A 16,860-nucleotide genomic window follows, 5' to 3' on the forward strand; every position below is an offset into this window, starting at 1 on the left:
ATTTTGCAGACACAGTTCCAGTTGCTAAATCTCATTCACCATTTTATATCACAAGATATGGACGAGTATATCAAAGCCTAGTGTGAAACACTCAGCAACTTGGATTCCATTTTATATATCTGTGTATTTAGCATTGTATAATGCAGGACAAAATTACTTGTTATTTCTGCATGCCGATACATTCATACCATGGTATGACCTACTTCTCAAAGAGGGAGGATGTAGACTGGAGTGCAAGCGATGTGCGCTGTATCTTTAAGCATATCAAGGCTTTATGTGCACATATAAACTCCCAGACATGTGCACTCCGTGGGGCCATTTTGTAAGAACAGTCACAGTGATAGCATAGCATGAATACAATTGTTAGTTTGTATATAAGTTAGAGTCAGTAATTTTAAGTAACTTGTGTGTTTGTACAAAATAAAGCTGGTTGAACAGAACCTGCAAAGACTCTTCAATTGTATTCAGAATGGGAGAGCGGCAGTTGTCAGTACTACTGGGTAAAGAGAGAGTGTGTGTGTGTGTGTGAAGAAATGACTGTGTACTTGAGATAGATGTATAGAAAAGTGTGGTTACAAAGAAGAATAAAGGGGAAATTTAGGAAGGCACTTTGGTCTAGGTAATGTCTGGATGAGACTTAGTGCAGTTACAGATCCATTTGGAGTAAAGGTGTGTGCGTAGGGTGGTTCTGAAGGAAGCAGGCTACTCCAGATTTTAGCCATTACTCAGGAGGATAGTAGCTGACCAACAAGTAGTTTTAAGTTTTCTGAATCTGGAGGAGATGTTGGTTTTCTGATCTTAGGGACCTATTGGGATTATAGTGGGAGAATAAGGAGTTTAGGGCAGGGCAGGGCAATCCTCTGGTTTAGTAAGTAATTTGTGTTCTGTATTTAATCAGAGATAAGATAGTGAGGGAATATGAGAGCAGAAAATAAGTTCTAATTTTCTTATTATAAAAGATAGTTTTTATAAGACACCATAGGAAAGCCAAGAGATTAGCTAGAAGCACAATCATATTATATATATTTAAAACTGATGGACATGCTTGATATAGTAGCTTATTTAAACAGTTTGGTTATCAGAGTAAAGCACTGATCAAATGATAATTTGCATATGCCACCCTGGTTACATTCAAAATTATAATTGAACAAAAGGTGTTTTGATTATAACAACCAACTTGTTTCAATTAAAACAAACATTGTTTCAATCACACAAAGTTGAAGAGTGATGCTATGTACAATTTTTAAAGTAGAGATTGGTTGGTATTAGTACAAGACATGCAAGTGTAGGAGATGAATACCTCAGACCATTTAAAATGGATTAGATGTGGCAACATTAAACAAATTCTGGTTCTAAAGGAAAAGAAAGGCAGATTCTATGAGGAGTCCACATTTGGGCCGTGCTCAAAGGGACTGCACTACTGTTATGGTAAATTACACATTTACCTTTAGAAACCATCATCTAGGATTACAAATATCCATAATCCTTCATCATGCAGTTCCTATCTTTAAGTTGCTGTACATACTAACAAGGGTGCTCAGGTGAAACATTTCTAACTGGAGGTTCAGATCAGACTTTTCCCCCTTGCTCTGAAGCATGTTTTTAGAGGAAACAAGACTCGTAGAAGTGGAAGAGATTCACAAAAGCAAGAAGATGTTTCACTTTACAGAAAAGTATACTCCATCTTCAAAAGAGTCACTTTAGAGGACATTTACTGGGTTCCATGTCCTTGAAGCATGGAGGAACTACTGTCACTGACATCAGATTCAAGGAAGATGTCTTAACATAACCAACACAAACCGGACAGTCCTCTAGTAACGATATGGAAAACTTCTACAGAACATACAGTGACCAACAGCTCTTGTAAGAACTGGCCAGATAAAAGCAAGAAATGCCTTCAGCAGGTATTGCTGTTACTAAGCAAGATGTCTTAGACAGGACAAAGGAGTCTGGTTTTGTCCAAAACATTTTGCACAACTCATCATTTCCCCTCACAGCAGCTCCAATAATTTAATTCTGCACGCCAGGCAATTAAACAACATGACCATTATTTGTGACCTTCTGCTGAAAGGACTAAATCTATAAGAATCCCATTTACAAAGAGATTTATATTTTATTACACTTCAAAATTAATTTGTAACAGTATAGTGTTATTGTGCCTGACTTTTTACCATTTTCCACTATCAAAACTAATGGTTATGTGGTATGTGAGTGGTACAAACTCACCAGGGAAGGAGAATGTTTCTGATAGACACACTTTCCAGTTTGGACTACTTTTCAGACATGAGGCTGGAGTTTACTCAGAAGGTCTTAAATATAAGTTTTTGTCAAGTGCCCCCCACCACCCTAGTACTTTACCCTCATGCCTATCAGAATTAGTCAGTCTCCCTACTCTTGGCCAGCTGGCACAGTGACTCTTCTTTTAATACCACTAATGCAGACCACATAATCTAGTGGTGTATTATCTTTCATTTATCGCAGCAGTAGGCAACAGCTGACAAGTAAACAATGCCCAGGTAGCCATGAAGGACAATTTGTGCTAAGCGTATCTCACCAACATTTCTGCAGCATATGTGCACACTGTTGAAGTAGTCTAAATTCACCCAAGAGTATATGCACTAGCGACCCTGAATGATGCAGTTATTTCAAATATGCCTCTTCTAGGGTTCAGAGCAGTGGGGGGTCACACCAAAACTCTCTTCATAAGACAGATGAGCTAGTTTTGGTCACTCATTTCCTCCTCCTCTTTCTGGCTCCTTTAGTGCCAAGGATATTAGCTAACCAGAGAGACAATGATTAGGGTGCCGCACTCCTCTACCATGAACAGTCACAGCATAAGAAAAGGATTTTTGTGGTGTGCGTATTTCTTAACATGAAAGCATAAACAGACTAAAAAAGTTATGTCAGCTGTGGTACTCACATATGGTCATATTTTCATATTCTATTTTTTTCTGACAGTTACTCAATATATTCAAAATAGAATTCTAAAACATTAAGGAAAAAGCATATTTTAAGTGTTTAAACATAAGTATCTTTTAAGTGGGTGAAGTCATCTAAAATCATGGACTCAAATCATATGGATTCTGCAAACAACCTGTACACACATTATCCCCAGTATGGTACGCATTCCAAATAGAATTAAGGATCTTTTAATGGTATCAGCTTTTATAAACATTTGACAAATACATGTTGTTGCGTCTTTCGGCTTTTCCCGGTTAGGGGTCGCCACAGTGGAACTCCGGTCCGCTAATGATTGGCAGTATTTTTACGTGCAGAATTGCAGGCCCAAACGCACAACCTTCAACGAAGGTACGCCCATTCACTCATGTCTCCACACAGAAGATGCTCTAGCTGAGAATCGAACAGGACGTCTTACTGTGATGCGCCAACGCTACCGCAGCACCACCTCAGTATTTGACAAATACATGAACATCAGAAAATACACTGTTTCATGAAGTTTACAGCAGGCACCATAAAACTGCATCCCTTATAAAACTGTAGACATTCAAGCACATTGTGATTTTTGCTGTTTTCTATTAAGTGTTTTGAACCACAAGCAATTTGTCTACAAAAATGGTCACTGAACTTAAATAGACACACACACAAACTCCTACATCAGTGAAAGCCATTTCATTTTCTTTATATAAAAATGGGTTTATGTATTTGGGATTGAGATAGTACTCAGTGTGTGAATGTGTACGATTTGAAGTAGCATGGAGGCCCTGTAAAAGGGACAAAATGCGACATTAGAAAGGCACATCATTTCAAAACGTTTTCCCTCACATGACAGACAGCACATTCCTTTTTAGTTCAGAAACAAAAAATTTATTTAAACTGTAAAAAAAAAAAAAAAATTAACACAACTTGCGATGCTTATCTCTGCATGTCCGTTATTTGCAGCTACTTTACTTCACAGATCAGTGCTTTACATTTTAACAATAACATAACCATAAACCACTATCATTCAAAACTACAGCAGACCACAACTCTAAAGATAGCATTGATACTGCAGAACATTTCTGGCAGTAATTACTTAGGAAAACATTCTGCACAACTTAGTGTCCCCCTCTCACAGTACATCCAGTAACTGAATTCAGGACTTAATTGCTCACTACTTTGCCTTTTAATTTGTCATAAAAAATTAAAGTAACGAGTGAGTAGGGTCTGACTGCTCGGTTTCCAGGTTAAGAACAAGTTAATTCAACCAGTCAGCACTCCCAGGGCCTGACTAAAAGAGGCACTTGAACATAGTCAACTTACCTGATTAACAAATAAATACATTACTTAACACCCCCAAACACATACAGCACATTTTTATAATTCTGCACTGCTGGACTGCCATAGGAGGTACACATTACACTTAAAGCTACTCATCAGTTTCACCAACTGTTTATCAACTATTGTGCAGCGTGTACTACCTGAGAAAAGCCTATAACTCCTACTAAACCAGTAAGTAGGGTATGGTTGACTTAACCATGTAATAAAAATACTCAAGATATATAAAAGAAAACTATACTAATTATACAAACTCTACTGTTTTTCAAAATATCTATTAACTATTTTTGTAGTACCATATAAACTGCAAAATATGTAACAATCTACTAAAGTATACCAAAGGGAACCCTGAGTTTCTCTGAAAAACAACTCAAATTATTTTGGAAAATACTAACATTTGTATCCAGTATGTTATTGAACTGCTCAAATTATCTATGGCTAACTGTATTTACAATTTCACATCAGTGGCATTTTGAGACAATTGTATGGCGACATGTTTAATGCCTTTATTGAATCAATTACATTTTGGAATTGAAGGAAAAACATGTTTAATTTTTAACAGGTTTCTGGTATTTTATATCCAAAATTATTACAGATATTGGGTGGGCACTATGCAACCAACAATCAATGAATGATGTATGCCGCTGACAAATTAACAGAAAACTCTTCTACCAAAAAATAACTTAGGGATGGACGATGTTGGCCTTTAAAGGTGCAGTGTAGCACTTACATTAGACTCTGGAAAAAAAGGTGTTATGACATCTGCCTCTCTGCCAGCTGTTTGTGGAGATTCAAACTAACAGCAATGTCAACTGATCAAATACAGCACCACAAAGATTCCCTTACACAATGCACTTTGGATGGCAAAGAAATTAACATTTCTGCAAATCCAACATGTATTCCAATAATTCCCATTTATTTTGGGGAATGCAGCATCCTTTATACCAGAGAACAACCAAAATGTTTCTTATAAAGGTAAGAGCTCTTTGAATGTCCCCAAACAATCTTTACTGTTGCATCTCCAAAAGTTCATCAATATACTCCACAACTTCCATTTCATCATCATCCATTAAATGTGACTTGGCAAACTCATACATCTGCAACTGAAGTGTGGTCTGGTTAAAGTACCGAACAGCTTCAGGTCTGGGCTGGAAGTCAGCATCTGTTAACCCCAATTTCTCTCTGTGATACTGATAATAGACCATGTTTTGTTTCATTACTGCATCATTTTCATCAAAAAGGAAGTAGCTTGCAACACAGGGAACTGCATTCTTTAAATCATTCAATTTATAATACGCAAACTGCAAATAATGATACATAGTTGCCACAAATTTTTCTACAACATAACCTCCAACTACAGGTGTTAGCTCCATTTCACACTTCAGTTTGCACTCCAAAGTTTCTATGTAGTGATCAGCAACTGAAGGATAGAAATCCTTAAACTCAGTGATCTCCCGGGACCCTTCACAGCCTGCAACGCATTCATCATAGGTCTTGAAGTAGTCTGGTAATGCGAGTTCCATGTCCGAGATTGAAGTTCTGTAATTGTCTCCATTGTATGCTCTAACGGCTCGGACAAACAATGTCTCATATGTTTTTGTCTCTAGGTCTTTTAAATACTCTTCAGCCTCAGGCAGGCTATTATAATAGGCCATGTTCCTCTTCATCATTTCATCCCCTGGATGTTTGAGCAAAAATGTGTGCGCTGCAGCTATCGCCTTTGAATACTGGTTAGACTTGAAATATGCAAACTGCAGGTATTTATAGGGGTCTCTCTTCTCAAATTCTGCCAGGGTCTCCTTGCTGGGCTGGGACTGTCGGAAGGCAGGCAGCCCTTGCTTACACCTTTTGAGACAGTGGGCTCTCATTACGAGATTCCCAAACACATGCAGCTCTGGAAACTCTGAAAACTCATCCTCCTTTTCCAACTTGGCTTTACTGCAATTTAGATTGCAGAAAGCCTCACTGTCCTTTAAGAGCTTATAAAGCCGGAGACTTACTTCCAGGTAGGTAACAGACTCCTGCCAATTTTCCTTAGTGTACTGGTCCAAAGCATGCTTATAGGCAGATTCCAAAGGCATGAGCTCATCCCGAGGAAAACTTCGGAAATTGTAGGACTCATACTGTGCATTAACAATAAAAAATCCAGAAAGTAATAAAATAATTTGGAATGCCACTGGATCCATACTTCTGGTTCGCTCAGTTACAGTTTCCCAAACGTCTGCTCTTTCCCAGTACTTGTCAACGTGCACAAAATAAGACTGGATCTGATAAGGAAAGTCAGATGGAAGGATCCACTTGGATTATCTACTGCCGTCATTCATAATGGTCAGTACATGAATACTATGCACATTCCATTCCAGCACACATTTACAATATTTCAGAACGGACAGAGTTCATCCAAACTAAGTACCTGGACTGTAGAGTTTAACTGTGTTGTATTGTATTTTTCCCTTCCCATTCTAGTCAGAGATGTGAATGAAACAGGTCTGCAAGGATAAATTTGGTTACCTACTAAAAAAAAAAAAATAAATAAAATTATTCTCTTATCACGCAAATAAAGACAATTATCTCACATCTCTCAACTTGTTTGCTAAAGAATTCCAGACAATCAAAAATGAAGTACAAAGGCCCATAAATCAGACACTTTTTTAATCACTCCAATTCACTTAAAAATGTAATAAAAGAAGTTTTGCAATGAAATGTATTTTCTGAACAAAAACAAGAAGTGTGAAACTCCAATGCCTGACATTATCTAATAACTATAATCTTCAGTGGTTTACCAGAGGATCAACAATTTTAGGAATGACGAGGCAAAAAACAGGAGGCACATTTGGGGCAAGTCTGCAAAACTCTGGACAGTAAGAAGCACATGTGTAGACAACGTACACTCGTACAGTGGTGCTCAAATTACAGCAATTATATATAATCATGATGTAACACTAAAACATGCTACATAGTTGAAGCTTGACCTTGTGCCTCCAGAATAACACAAAAAGTAGTAGAGGAAAAGGTCCAGATTAGAAACATTTTAAATACTGATACTATTAATCAGAACTTAAAAGAATTTCTAGATTTTAGGAGGTGCTGAGAAGACATGTGAAGCCAAATTAAGGACATTTGAGATGTGTGAGTCGCATCCAGTTACAATAATAATAATGAGGATGATGAAATGCACAAACTTCCAGACGATAATCAATATAGGCTGATTAAACTCCCCTCCTGTCACCCTGACAGTTATCCACTTATGCAAAAAAATGACAATGAAAGCACTTTTCTTCCATTTAAAGAAGCAGCACGAGTCACTTAATTACTTGAACATTCAATGGCATTTCTTTACTAACTGCTGAAATGTTGAATTTACTATCAGATATAGAGTGCCGGAGAATATGGAAGGCTTAGACACATTTTCTTGTTGTTTAAAACCTATAACATTGAAGTTGCTAGAGATTCTCTGTTTCATCAATTTTAAGCTGGGTTTTAATAAACTGCCCATTATCAATTCCTGCAGTTTCATGTCCTGAAACAGATAGCTGGCACTGAGAGCAGTAGGGACTGGAGTTCTGTGGCCTCTAAAAGCAAGACAGCCAAAGATGCACTTGACCAAGGGTGTAGCCAAACATGTTTGATTTTTACACCAAGATTGGATGCTTCTACTCCCCCATTCACCTGTCCTTTGATCTATATTGCACATATTAAAATACGTAATTAAATTTGAAGTACATACACCAAACTACATATATTAGAAATATATCTTTGGATAACTAGCAAAAGAAAAGACATCTATCACTTAGGATTCCATTACATTCTTTGCTGTGGCTCTGTACCTTCACTTCAATTACACGTCTGAAGATTAGATTAACCTTGAGTTAAGCAGTATGCCTTGCTTATCTGTACATCACTATGATGGTGTAATAATAGGTATACACGTGTATTAAAGATCATTGTTTTGTAAAGTCAGTCTTCCTTCCAAATACAGAAAAACTGAATATGTATTGTGAAGTTTGCTTGGCTAGCTTGTGTCTTTGAATTATTACATTTTAGTAAAAGGTGATTACCCCAACATGGGGGGGGGGTGCAAAGACACCACCCCACTAAAATAACCTCCTTCATATTAACACAGTTTGTATATGAAAAGTGCTTGTCTGTGCCTTTTCTTGTGCACTGCTGGCAATCATTCAGCTGGGGTTTCAGTGACGTACGACTTCAGGCAAATGTGATCAGACAAACTGGCTTCATTCATCAAGTAAGCCCCTAGCTAAGCAGCAGTAGTCTTTTTTAGTTTGCATTTATTATAGCCAAATACTAACAAGTAATAATAGGTTTATATTAAAGTCTAATGGGAATATAATTTACATTACATACAAAACAACTGAAAATATTGCTGCATATGGCTGTTCATCGTGTTTCCCTTATTCCTTGAAACAGTAAAGCTTATTAATAACAATGCCTGAAATCTGATGGTTTTCATTTAAAGTCATGGTACATATTTTATATTCACAGACAAAATTGCATGCATAGTCTGAGATGGGTTTCTAGTGCAAATCTCGGATGCTCAATTACTTCACAAGGTTGTGTAGCATATATGGTCAAGAAGTACATTTAAATGTGGTGCCTGCCATCAATGTGAGTTTATTCTTGAAGGCAGTGATGTATGGATTTCCTCTAGAGGTATTAGGATGCCAGCCTCTAATGTGGTACAAAAGGGTTAATATACATAGGAATTTGTAGAGTTTGTAACAGTTTTTACATTGGAAAAACTGTACGTACCCCCTTAGGAAGAGGATATATGAACATCTTTACGAAATTACTAAGGCAAGGAATCAAATGCCTTTTATAGGCATTCTTTAGTTTGTAAAAATATGAATATTAGATTTGCAGTAGTGGAACAGGTAGTCACTGACCCCCGTGGTGGTAACTAGGAGTCCAGGGTTGAATTTAGGGAGTTATTCTGGCAGTTAAAGACTGATGCAGGCAGATTTCCTGGCCTCAATGACTGTATAAGTATTAATAGTGTCCTGAAATTAAGACAAGCTAAGCTATGACTGTATTGTAAAGTTTTGAAATTATCACAGCATTTAATATTTCTCATTATTTTAATAGTTTTTTTAGCAGGGGGTTATTTATTATGTACAGATTTATTTATTCGGTTTAACACAGGAATAACAAAAATTATGGTGATGTTGAATTAATTATTTTTAAAGTTGTATGAACTTTGAACACAAACATATTTAAACATGGTATTTAAGGGGATTGATGGGTTCTTTAAGAAATGATTGCTCAGTTAACTATGTGATTATTTAATACACCTGAATGAATTGATTTTCAGTTCTGATGAAGCTTTGTATTATACGAGGTGAAAGCACGCTTAACATTGATTGTGTGTGGCTTTGTGTAGAGCCTTTTACTGCATTGTGATTTGAGTATTAAAATTATTTTAACAACTGCACTATGTGGATCTGCTTGGGTTTACTGTCTTGGATTTTGCTGTTTTACTGGCTTGGTTCGTTCGTATTTGTGGTAGCATATATGGAACCTAACTGCTTTTATGCTATCCAAGCTACCTTGTAACTCTGCAAACTATTCACCTGCATGTAAATTAAATAATCTTGCTAGCTACACTAGTTCATAGGTTGGTACTAGACTATCGGCCCTAGGGCCTATACAAGCCTAGCCATAACAATTCCCTGGCTATTTCTTCCCACACTATTTACTTTCCTGGACACTTGTCTAGCAGGGCAACTGACGTGACCCCTGGGATGAATTTCCTTTCACCCATCCAATCATCAAGGTTCCTTTTGAAGATGGCCAAAGAGGTGCTCTGCTTGACATGTATGGGCAGTCTATTCCAGAGTCTGGAGAGTCTCTGGGTGAGGAACCTATCCCTCCAGCATGTTTATTGTGATGACAAGATTTAGAGAAATTATTTCTTTGTAATTCTCAAATGAATATGTAAAAAAATGTTTTACTTTGTATTTCAAGTCAAAATATTTACTTTTTATCTCTCTAATGTAAATATAAGTCAAATGACCATTGTACTTATGTTTTGTCAAATGTTCTTCCATATATGTTATTAATTGTACTAATTTGTGGAGCTTTTCTCCCTGGGCCTCCACTGAAAATGGGTTCCTGACCCAGTCGGACTTTCACGGTCAACAGATGCCAAATAAATAAAAATAATAAATAAATGTTTAAGTAACTATGGTTGCTCATTGTACTGTAGGGACCTATGCAGCCTAGTCTTCACGTACTTGTTATTTACTACATCACGCTTCTACTGGGAAACATTAAACAAAAGATGGCTGGGGTATAACATCGCCGCCATTTTGCTGTACTACTAGGTTAGGCTCGAGTTTATCACCATGTAGGACTGTTTGGAATCCTCTCTCTACTGGATAATTAACAGCAGCCATTTGAAGCTTAATCCAGTGGCTACTTCAAGGCTGTGGTTCTGCATATGACTATTCATTCTACTGCTCCACAACTTTCCTTGCATATTTTTATGGGACAGGAAATAGGCTGGAGTTAATGAGCAGACTATGAAATCAGGTTGCATACTTCAGCAACGTGTTCACTGCTGCCTAGTCTTTCTATTTCCATTTTAGGAAGCTTGTGCTCTCAAATGCTGACCTGTGCAACCTCCAACAGGAGATTGGGACTCAGTGGCCAAGATGTTGAATGGAATATCTCATTAAGACCATGTTGCCCAAGAGGTCCAGTTCTTCTACTAGTAGCTAGTGGTGGCAAGATAAGCCTTTAAGTCTTGATGTTAACTCACTGGAACTCGTCAACCTTGAGTGCTACCTGTTTTTAAGAATTTCTGGTGTCCTATTTCCCAGTTTGGATTCTTTTTCAGCTGGAACAGAGAGTTATAAGCGATCCCCATGACGCATCTCGATTTACTGGGAAGCCAGTCATTTGCATTCCACCCTATAGAATTCACTTCCTGCACAGTGCTGAATACATTACAACTGTTTCTGAGATTTTTTTAAATTTTGTACAGTCTTCAAGCATCACACACTATATTTGATAGACAAAAGATTTAAAAAAAAAATAATAATAACTTCAATGGAACAAAACAGGTGAGGCAGCTTGTGTCCCACATTTTTGGTACAGTGCTTTCAAATATTTTTCTTCCCAACTCTTAAATGTTTTGAGGGACGGGTTCTAAGACGTGGGGGGGCAGACCTACAGAGGCTTAATGCTAACATAATCCTTACAGTGACATGTGGACATAACTGAATATACAAAAGCATCCCTGAGACCTCAGCAGTCTGGAGAAGGTAAAAGGGCTATACGCAAACATAGGAATCATGAAACATATCATGCGAAAACCTTGTAACACTGAAAAGGCTGGAGACAAAGTGCTAACAAGGATGCAGGCAAATACTTCAGAAATGTCCACATATTCACATTAGTGTTGATCATTCAAGATTCTAAATTATCATACAAACTGCTTGCTGATGGCAACAATTCAACTGAGCAATCAGTACCCAATACATATATCTTACACAAACAAGCACGTATGTATGCATACATACACACACATATCACAACAGGCTAGTATAAGCAAATATAGCAGTGTGACAGAAACACTGCCAGACTGCATAGATTAGGAATTTACAGAAGCCATAAAATACAGTAACCCCTTAACAAATTAGCACAGACAAATATGGCACTAGCAGCACACGAATAGTGATACACGTGTAGGATACATCCATGTCCACTTCAAAGCAAACAAGCTACCACTATACTACACAATCTACCAGAATCAAACGGGCATTGTATGTAAATATTGATATATGCAACAGCACAGCAAATAAACTTGTAACAGAAAGGTGCAGCTGAAATCAATACTGCATTTAGGAAATACCAACTAGAACATTGTTGGAAGAACATCTGCATGCTAGTAGTGCTCACTTCTCCTTCAGTGGTTAAACTAGCTCTATGGTCATGAAGCCGGCGATCAGGGTTACCAGCTCTATCCACCTTTTTTTCTGATCAATGTTGGTCTATGTAGTTGCTGCTTTTACAATATACTTTGTGCAGTACTACTGTCTCTGGGTTTAACATGTGTGAGACATTAGATGTCCTGCAATATCACAGCTTCCAATGAAGTGCAGGTTACAGGACAAGTAGTCATAGCAGAATCACATAGCTACAGGCAGTAAATGAAGTTAAAAAAATAAAATACAGAGAAAGATACGTCTCCTATCATTTTAGTACGAAAAATATGAATTTATCCAACATATAGTATGTGTAATACCTTGCAAGCTACATGATCTATGGGGTGAGGCTCGGCTTTGCACAGGCTCCCTGTGAAGCGAATGTCCCTTCCAGAGTAACCAGCTTTGCTTTCTGGATTATTAGGATTGCTGAAATTGCATGTTTGCTTTCAACATTAAGCTTCTAGGGTTACAACCTGTCCCTCTTTGCGAGGGACAGTCCCTCTTTGGGCACTTGTGTCCTGCAAAAAAAATTAAATAAATGGCAAACGTCCTGAGATTTTAGCACAAAAAATATCTCCTATGTTTTCTTTAATAGTTGCATAAAACAGTTGTTTTGTATCGGAAACTTCTAAATTTTATAAGAAATAGCATAAGCAACTCAAATTTTATAAGAATAAACCGTTATTTTGGCAAAAAAAAGTGAAGTTATGTCCTTTGCACTCACTGTGTATATGTTTTGTCCTTCAAAATCTCATGTTTCTACAAAAAAATGTCCCACTTTTGGGCATTTGGAAAGGTGGCAACCATACTTCTCTCACTGAATTAAATTTTACTAAGGATTGGAGAAAGAAAACATTCATCAGTGTTAGTCCAGAAAACAGAACAATTTAAGAACAGCAAATTGCTTTATAAGGCTACGCTTTACACGTATATATCTGTCCTTTTCCAGTACAGACGTGTGTGAGGAAAGACAAGACAGTGCTGAAGATATCTGAATACTCTTCATTTAACATCTTTCTTTCTCCTGAAAATGACGACACGTATTACCGCACTTTGCAGAGTAACAATAACTAACTTTGGCAAAAAAACAAGCCAGTGAAGTGGAAGTACTAACTATTTTAGCGTCCCCCCCCCCCCCCCCAAAAAAAAATAAAGCTGTTTTAGGCATTAAACAAACTTGTCAATCATTGCAGATACTGGCAACAAGATTTTGTTCAGATGGTTCAGATATCCCTGATTTTGTTAACAAACGCACACAACCAAATAAGTAAAATGATTTGTTTGTCACATGCAGAACAGGCCTAGACTTTAACTCACCTCATCCTCTGACAACACCCGCCACGTAGAAGGGAAAATGAAATAGTAGAAATAGCGATGTCTACGTCTGGTCTCGGGCACACAACTATAGGGGGCGCGAGACGACACATCTCTCATTTTAGAAGGGGAGAGTGGCAGTGACATCACAGGGCAGAACCACCACTGATTGGATGCTTTGACGCAGATCACAACTTTCAACTGCAAATTAAAAACATAAATACCGTTCACAGTAACCAGCTAGCTGCCAGAAAGCTAAATTCTAGCTGTGAAAAGGGCAATATTTGAAGTAATAGACTAGACTAGCTTAGCCCTTTTGTAGTGAACAGTCTATCCTCGACCGAGCGGGCATCTGGTTACGCACAAATGCAATGACGTCCCTCTACAGAAGGAATAAAAATTGTACCACAGTGAATTCTGCGGAATTGATGCCAGGTCACTGCACCTCCTTAACTCGATTCAAAGTCTAAGGACTACAGTTTGCAAAAGTTGCAACCTACGACAATTGAACTGGTGCAAATGCTGCTTGAGGATATAGCCTGTCATTCTTTGGACAGTTGTATCCAGCGGGTAAAAACTGGCAAATATGCTGCAAATTTAGGAAAAATATTTCCCAAGATTTCTTTTATAAGTGCATAAAACAGTTATTTTGTGTATGAAACATCTAAATGTTGTAAGAAGTAGCACAACACGCAAGTGCTACAAGAGTAAGCCTTTTTGGTAAAAAAAAATAATAAATTCTGTTCTTTACAATGGCCGGTAGTATGTTTTGTTCGTTCATATAGGTTTACTAGGCTAACGACCACAACTGATGTTTTAAGCCTAGCCATATATTCCAAAATCTTACGTTTCTACAAGGTGGCAAACCTACTGCTGATCAATTAAGGAAAATCCGCAAAATTTCACTTCGCAACCATTCATGTATCACTACTCATTCCTAAGACATGCAGTAGACGGACTGGACACTAAATGGGCCATAGGTGTGAGTGCACCTGGGTGGTAATGAAGAACCGTGACAGGGCTAGGCACCCGGCTGTGTGAACACTGGCTTTGGATTACGGTCAATGTAACACCCAGACCGAAATTGGGGTATGAATGGATAAAATGCTGTACGTCAAGGAGCTGCAAATGCTTAGATGCCTGCATTACATTGCGGGGAACTTTAACACGGTACACTCTGCGCCTATATTCCTTCACTGGTAAACAATAACTGGATAGTACTATTATAGCTTTCCCAGTCCCGGTCATCTGCAGGGGCTTCATGTCATTAGAGACACTCATAGTTAAAAGATAGAGCGAAAATTTGATAATAACAGGGTCTTCTAATTGCTACAAATAAAAAATCGCACGAAATGTGTGGTATCCTTTTTTTCCAAACTTGACCGTCGGTAACTTAATAAAAACCTAAATACAAAAACGTCCACTTGGTCGTGTGGGAGGAGCTACGATCCTGACGTCTGATCGCGACATACCTGGGGCGGGTGAGTGGTCTATGAGAATATTTGTAAGTTCATTTTTTCCTTCGGTTCTGCAGGGGTATGCTTTCCTGCACCCCCGTGTGGGACTCCAGTCACCCCCCACATACCCGCAAATTAAATATACCAACGACCTCACAGTCACACTACCTTGAAGAAAAGGCTGAACTACGAATAGGCAATTAATATTCATGCTGCCATTAGAATGAATATTGCTTTACTTTCACCGATTGTTGGATGATGGGCGGGACTTGCTACTGTGCATCTTGTGAGGTACGTTTCTAGTACTAAGCCAGAGAATATGCATTAACTTACATTTTCTAAAGTAAAAGAGAAGTCTGTAATTCCACTTATTGGCAATGCCCATTAACTGAATTACACAATGTCACCAAAAGGCACCAGTTTTAGGAGGGAGGGGTTTAGGGGGACGGATCTAAATTTTGAGTCAGAATAAGGGGGCAGCAGAGCTGAGCAGCTCACTGACATCCTAGCTCAGGGAGGAAGGTGCTACTGCTACAGCAAATGTTAGGCTCAGTAAGGCCGAGGGTCAGTTGGGGAACCACATCCTACCTAAAAGAAGTTATACCTAAAATAAAAATCAGTAAACAAGCAAAACTGAAGGGCTCAATTAAAGTACCTCACATGAAGGGATATAAATGTATCCCATATAACAAGCACGGTACGTTATGTGATTATGAAAATGAAAGGTTGATGAAACAAACTTGCGATATCAGGTTTGTGTGGTGCTGGAATCTTAGACTGAAGCTAAATGCCAAAAAAAAATCTTATTCTTTGGGGAAAGAGTTGACCCAGTTGTTCCGGATTTGGGAACTTATGTAGACCATTACCTAACTTTTGACCAACATGCGTCTAGTGTTGTACAAAAGCCCTTTTATATTGCACAGCTTATAAACAAAGTTATTGTGTCTAGATCTAGGGTGTCATTTTCCCACTGTACTCAGAGTCATTAAGGCAATCACTGAAGCCTTGGCATGTATCATTCTGTCCAGACGCATGCAAAAACTGGGGCGTCCACAGAGATACCTTACTAAATGGATACAAGGCATAAAAGACATGCCCTACATGGATCGACTCAAAGCCCTGTCACTATACTTGGTATCTTACACACAGCTAAGCAACTTCTGACCAAATACTGATGGACCGGTCCTACCGCACATCAGCAAATCAAATGGCATCATAAATACTCTGTCTAGGGATGTAAACTTCTTCTGCAACATCAATAGAATGAGTTGGAGGGAGAAGTATTATCTCCAAGAGAACACCACTGCCCTGGAACAGATTCAACATCCATGTAAAACAAAGCTCATACATGTCCATTTTCAGGTGCCACTTGAATCTATGGATGTGTAATAGATTTACCAAAGAACAGCAAGTTATTTATGGTATTTGTTACTGTGTCCAGACATCTGGATTGTGCCAAATCATATCTATCAGCTATCTCTGATTTTCATTGATATCCCTGATTTTGGGTCAAAACGTTGCCGTGTCTCTCCTAACAAAAAAGTGCTCCTGCGCAAAAGAGCGCATAATGGTAACTGATTAACGGTAATGAGTAAAGCTTGGGCTTTATTTTCCTTAGAAAATGCATGCTATTAATCCAAACCAAGGGTAAAATATTAGTACTATTAGCCTGAGACATCGAGAATAACAGAATGTGCGTTAATTGAAATTTCCTTAAGTAAAAATGCAATTCACCACATTTTCTGTCCCAAAACCCACAAATTTTAGGAGGGATTAAGAGGAACTTGGCTTACATTTGAGTCAAAATCAGGGATAGTTAAACAGGTTTCGTTTACTTCGGAAAATACATTCTAATTCGCATAGGG

General features: G+C 38.1%; 1 protein-coding gene across 2 annotated transcripts; it reads right to left on the bottom strand.

Annotated features, from left to right (window-relative positions):
• Positions 1-3,886: 3,886 nt before the first annotated feature.
• Positions 3,887-13,647, bottom strand: LOC122792983 (cartilage-associated protein-like). 2 transcript variants are annotated; one of them, XM_044060594.1, is made up of 2 exons: positions 13,542-13,647; positions 3,887-6,786 (listed from the first exon to the last, which is right to left on the bottom strand). In XM_044060594.1, exon 2 carries the CDS (start codon positions 6,459-6,461, stop codon positions 5,283-5,285), a length of 1,179 nt encoding a protein of 392 aa, XP_043916529.1. In that variant the 5' UTR covers positions 6,462-6,786; positions 13,542-13,647; the 3' UTR covers positions 3,887-5,282. The 2 variants fall into 2 exon arrangements, with proteins under 2 accessions (XP_043916529.1, XP_043916528.1); XM_044060593.1 differs by having other exon boundaries at positions 3,887-6,789; positions 13,542-13,646.
• Positions 13,648-16,860: the final 3,213 nt, after the last annotated feature.

The sequence above is a fragment of the Protopterus annectens genome, chromosome 2.part0 (assembly GCF_019279795.1).
Source record: "Protopterus annectens isolate FY-2018-M chromosome 2.part0, PAN1.0, whole genome shotgun sequence".
Lineage (NCBI taxonomy): Eukaryota > Metazoa > Chordata > Ceratodontiformes > Protopteridae > Protopterus > Protopterus annectens.

Coding starts and splice junctions, on each gene's coding strand:
- LOC122792983 (XM_044060594.1), bottom strand. CDS start 6,461: ATGGATCCAGTGGCATTCCAAATTATTTTATTACTTTCTGGATTTTTT.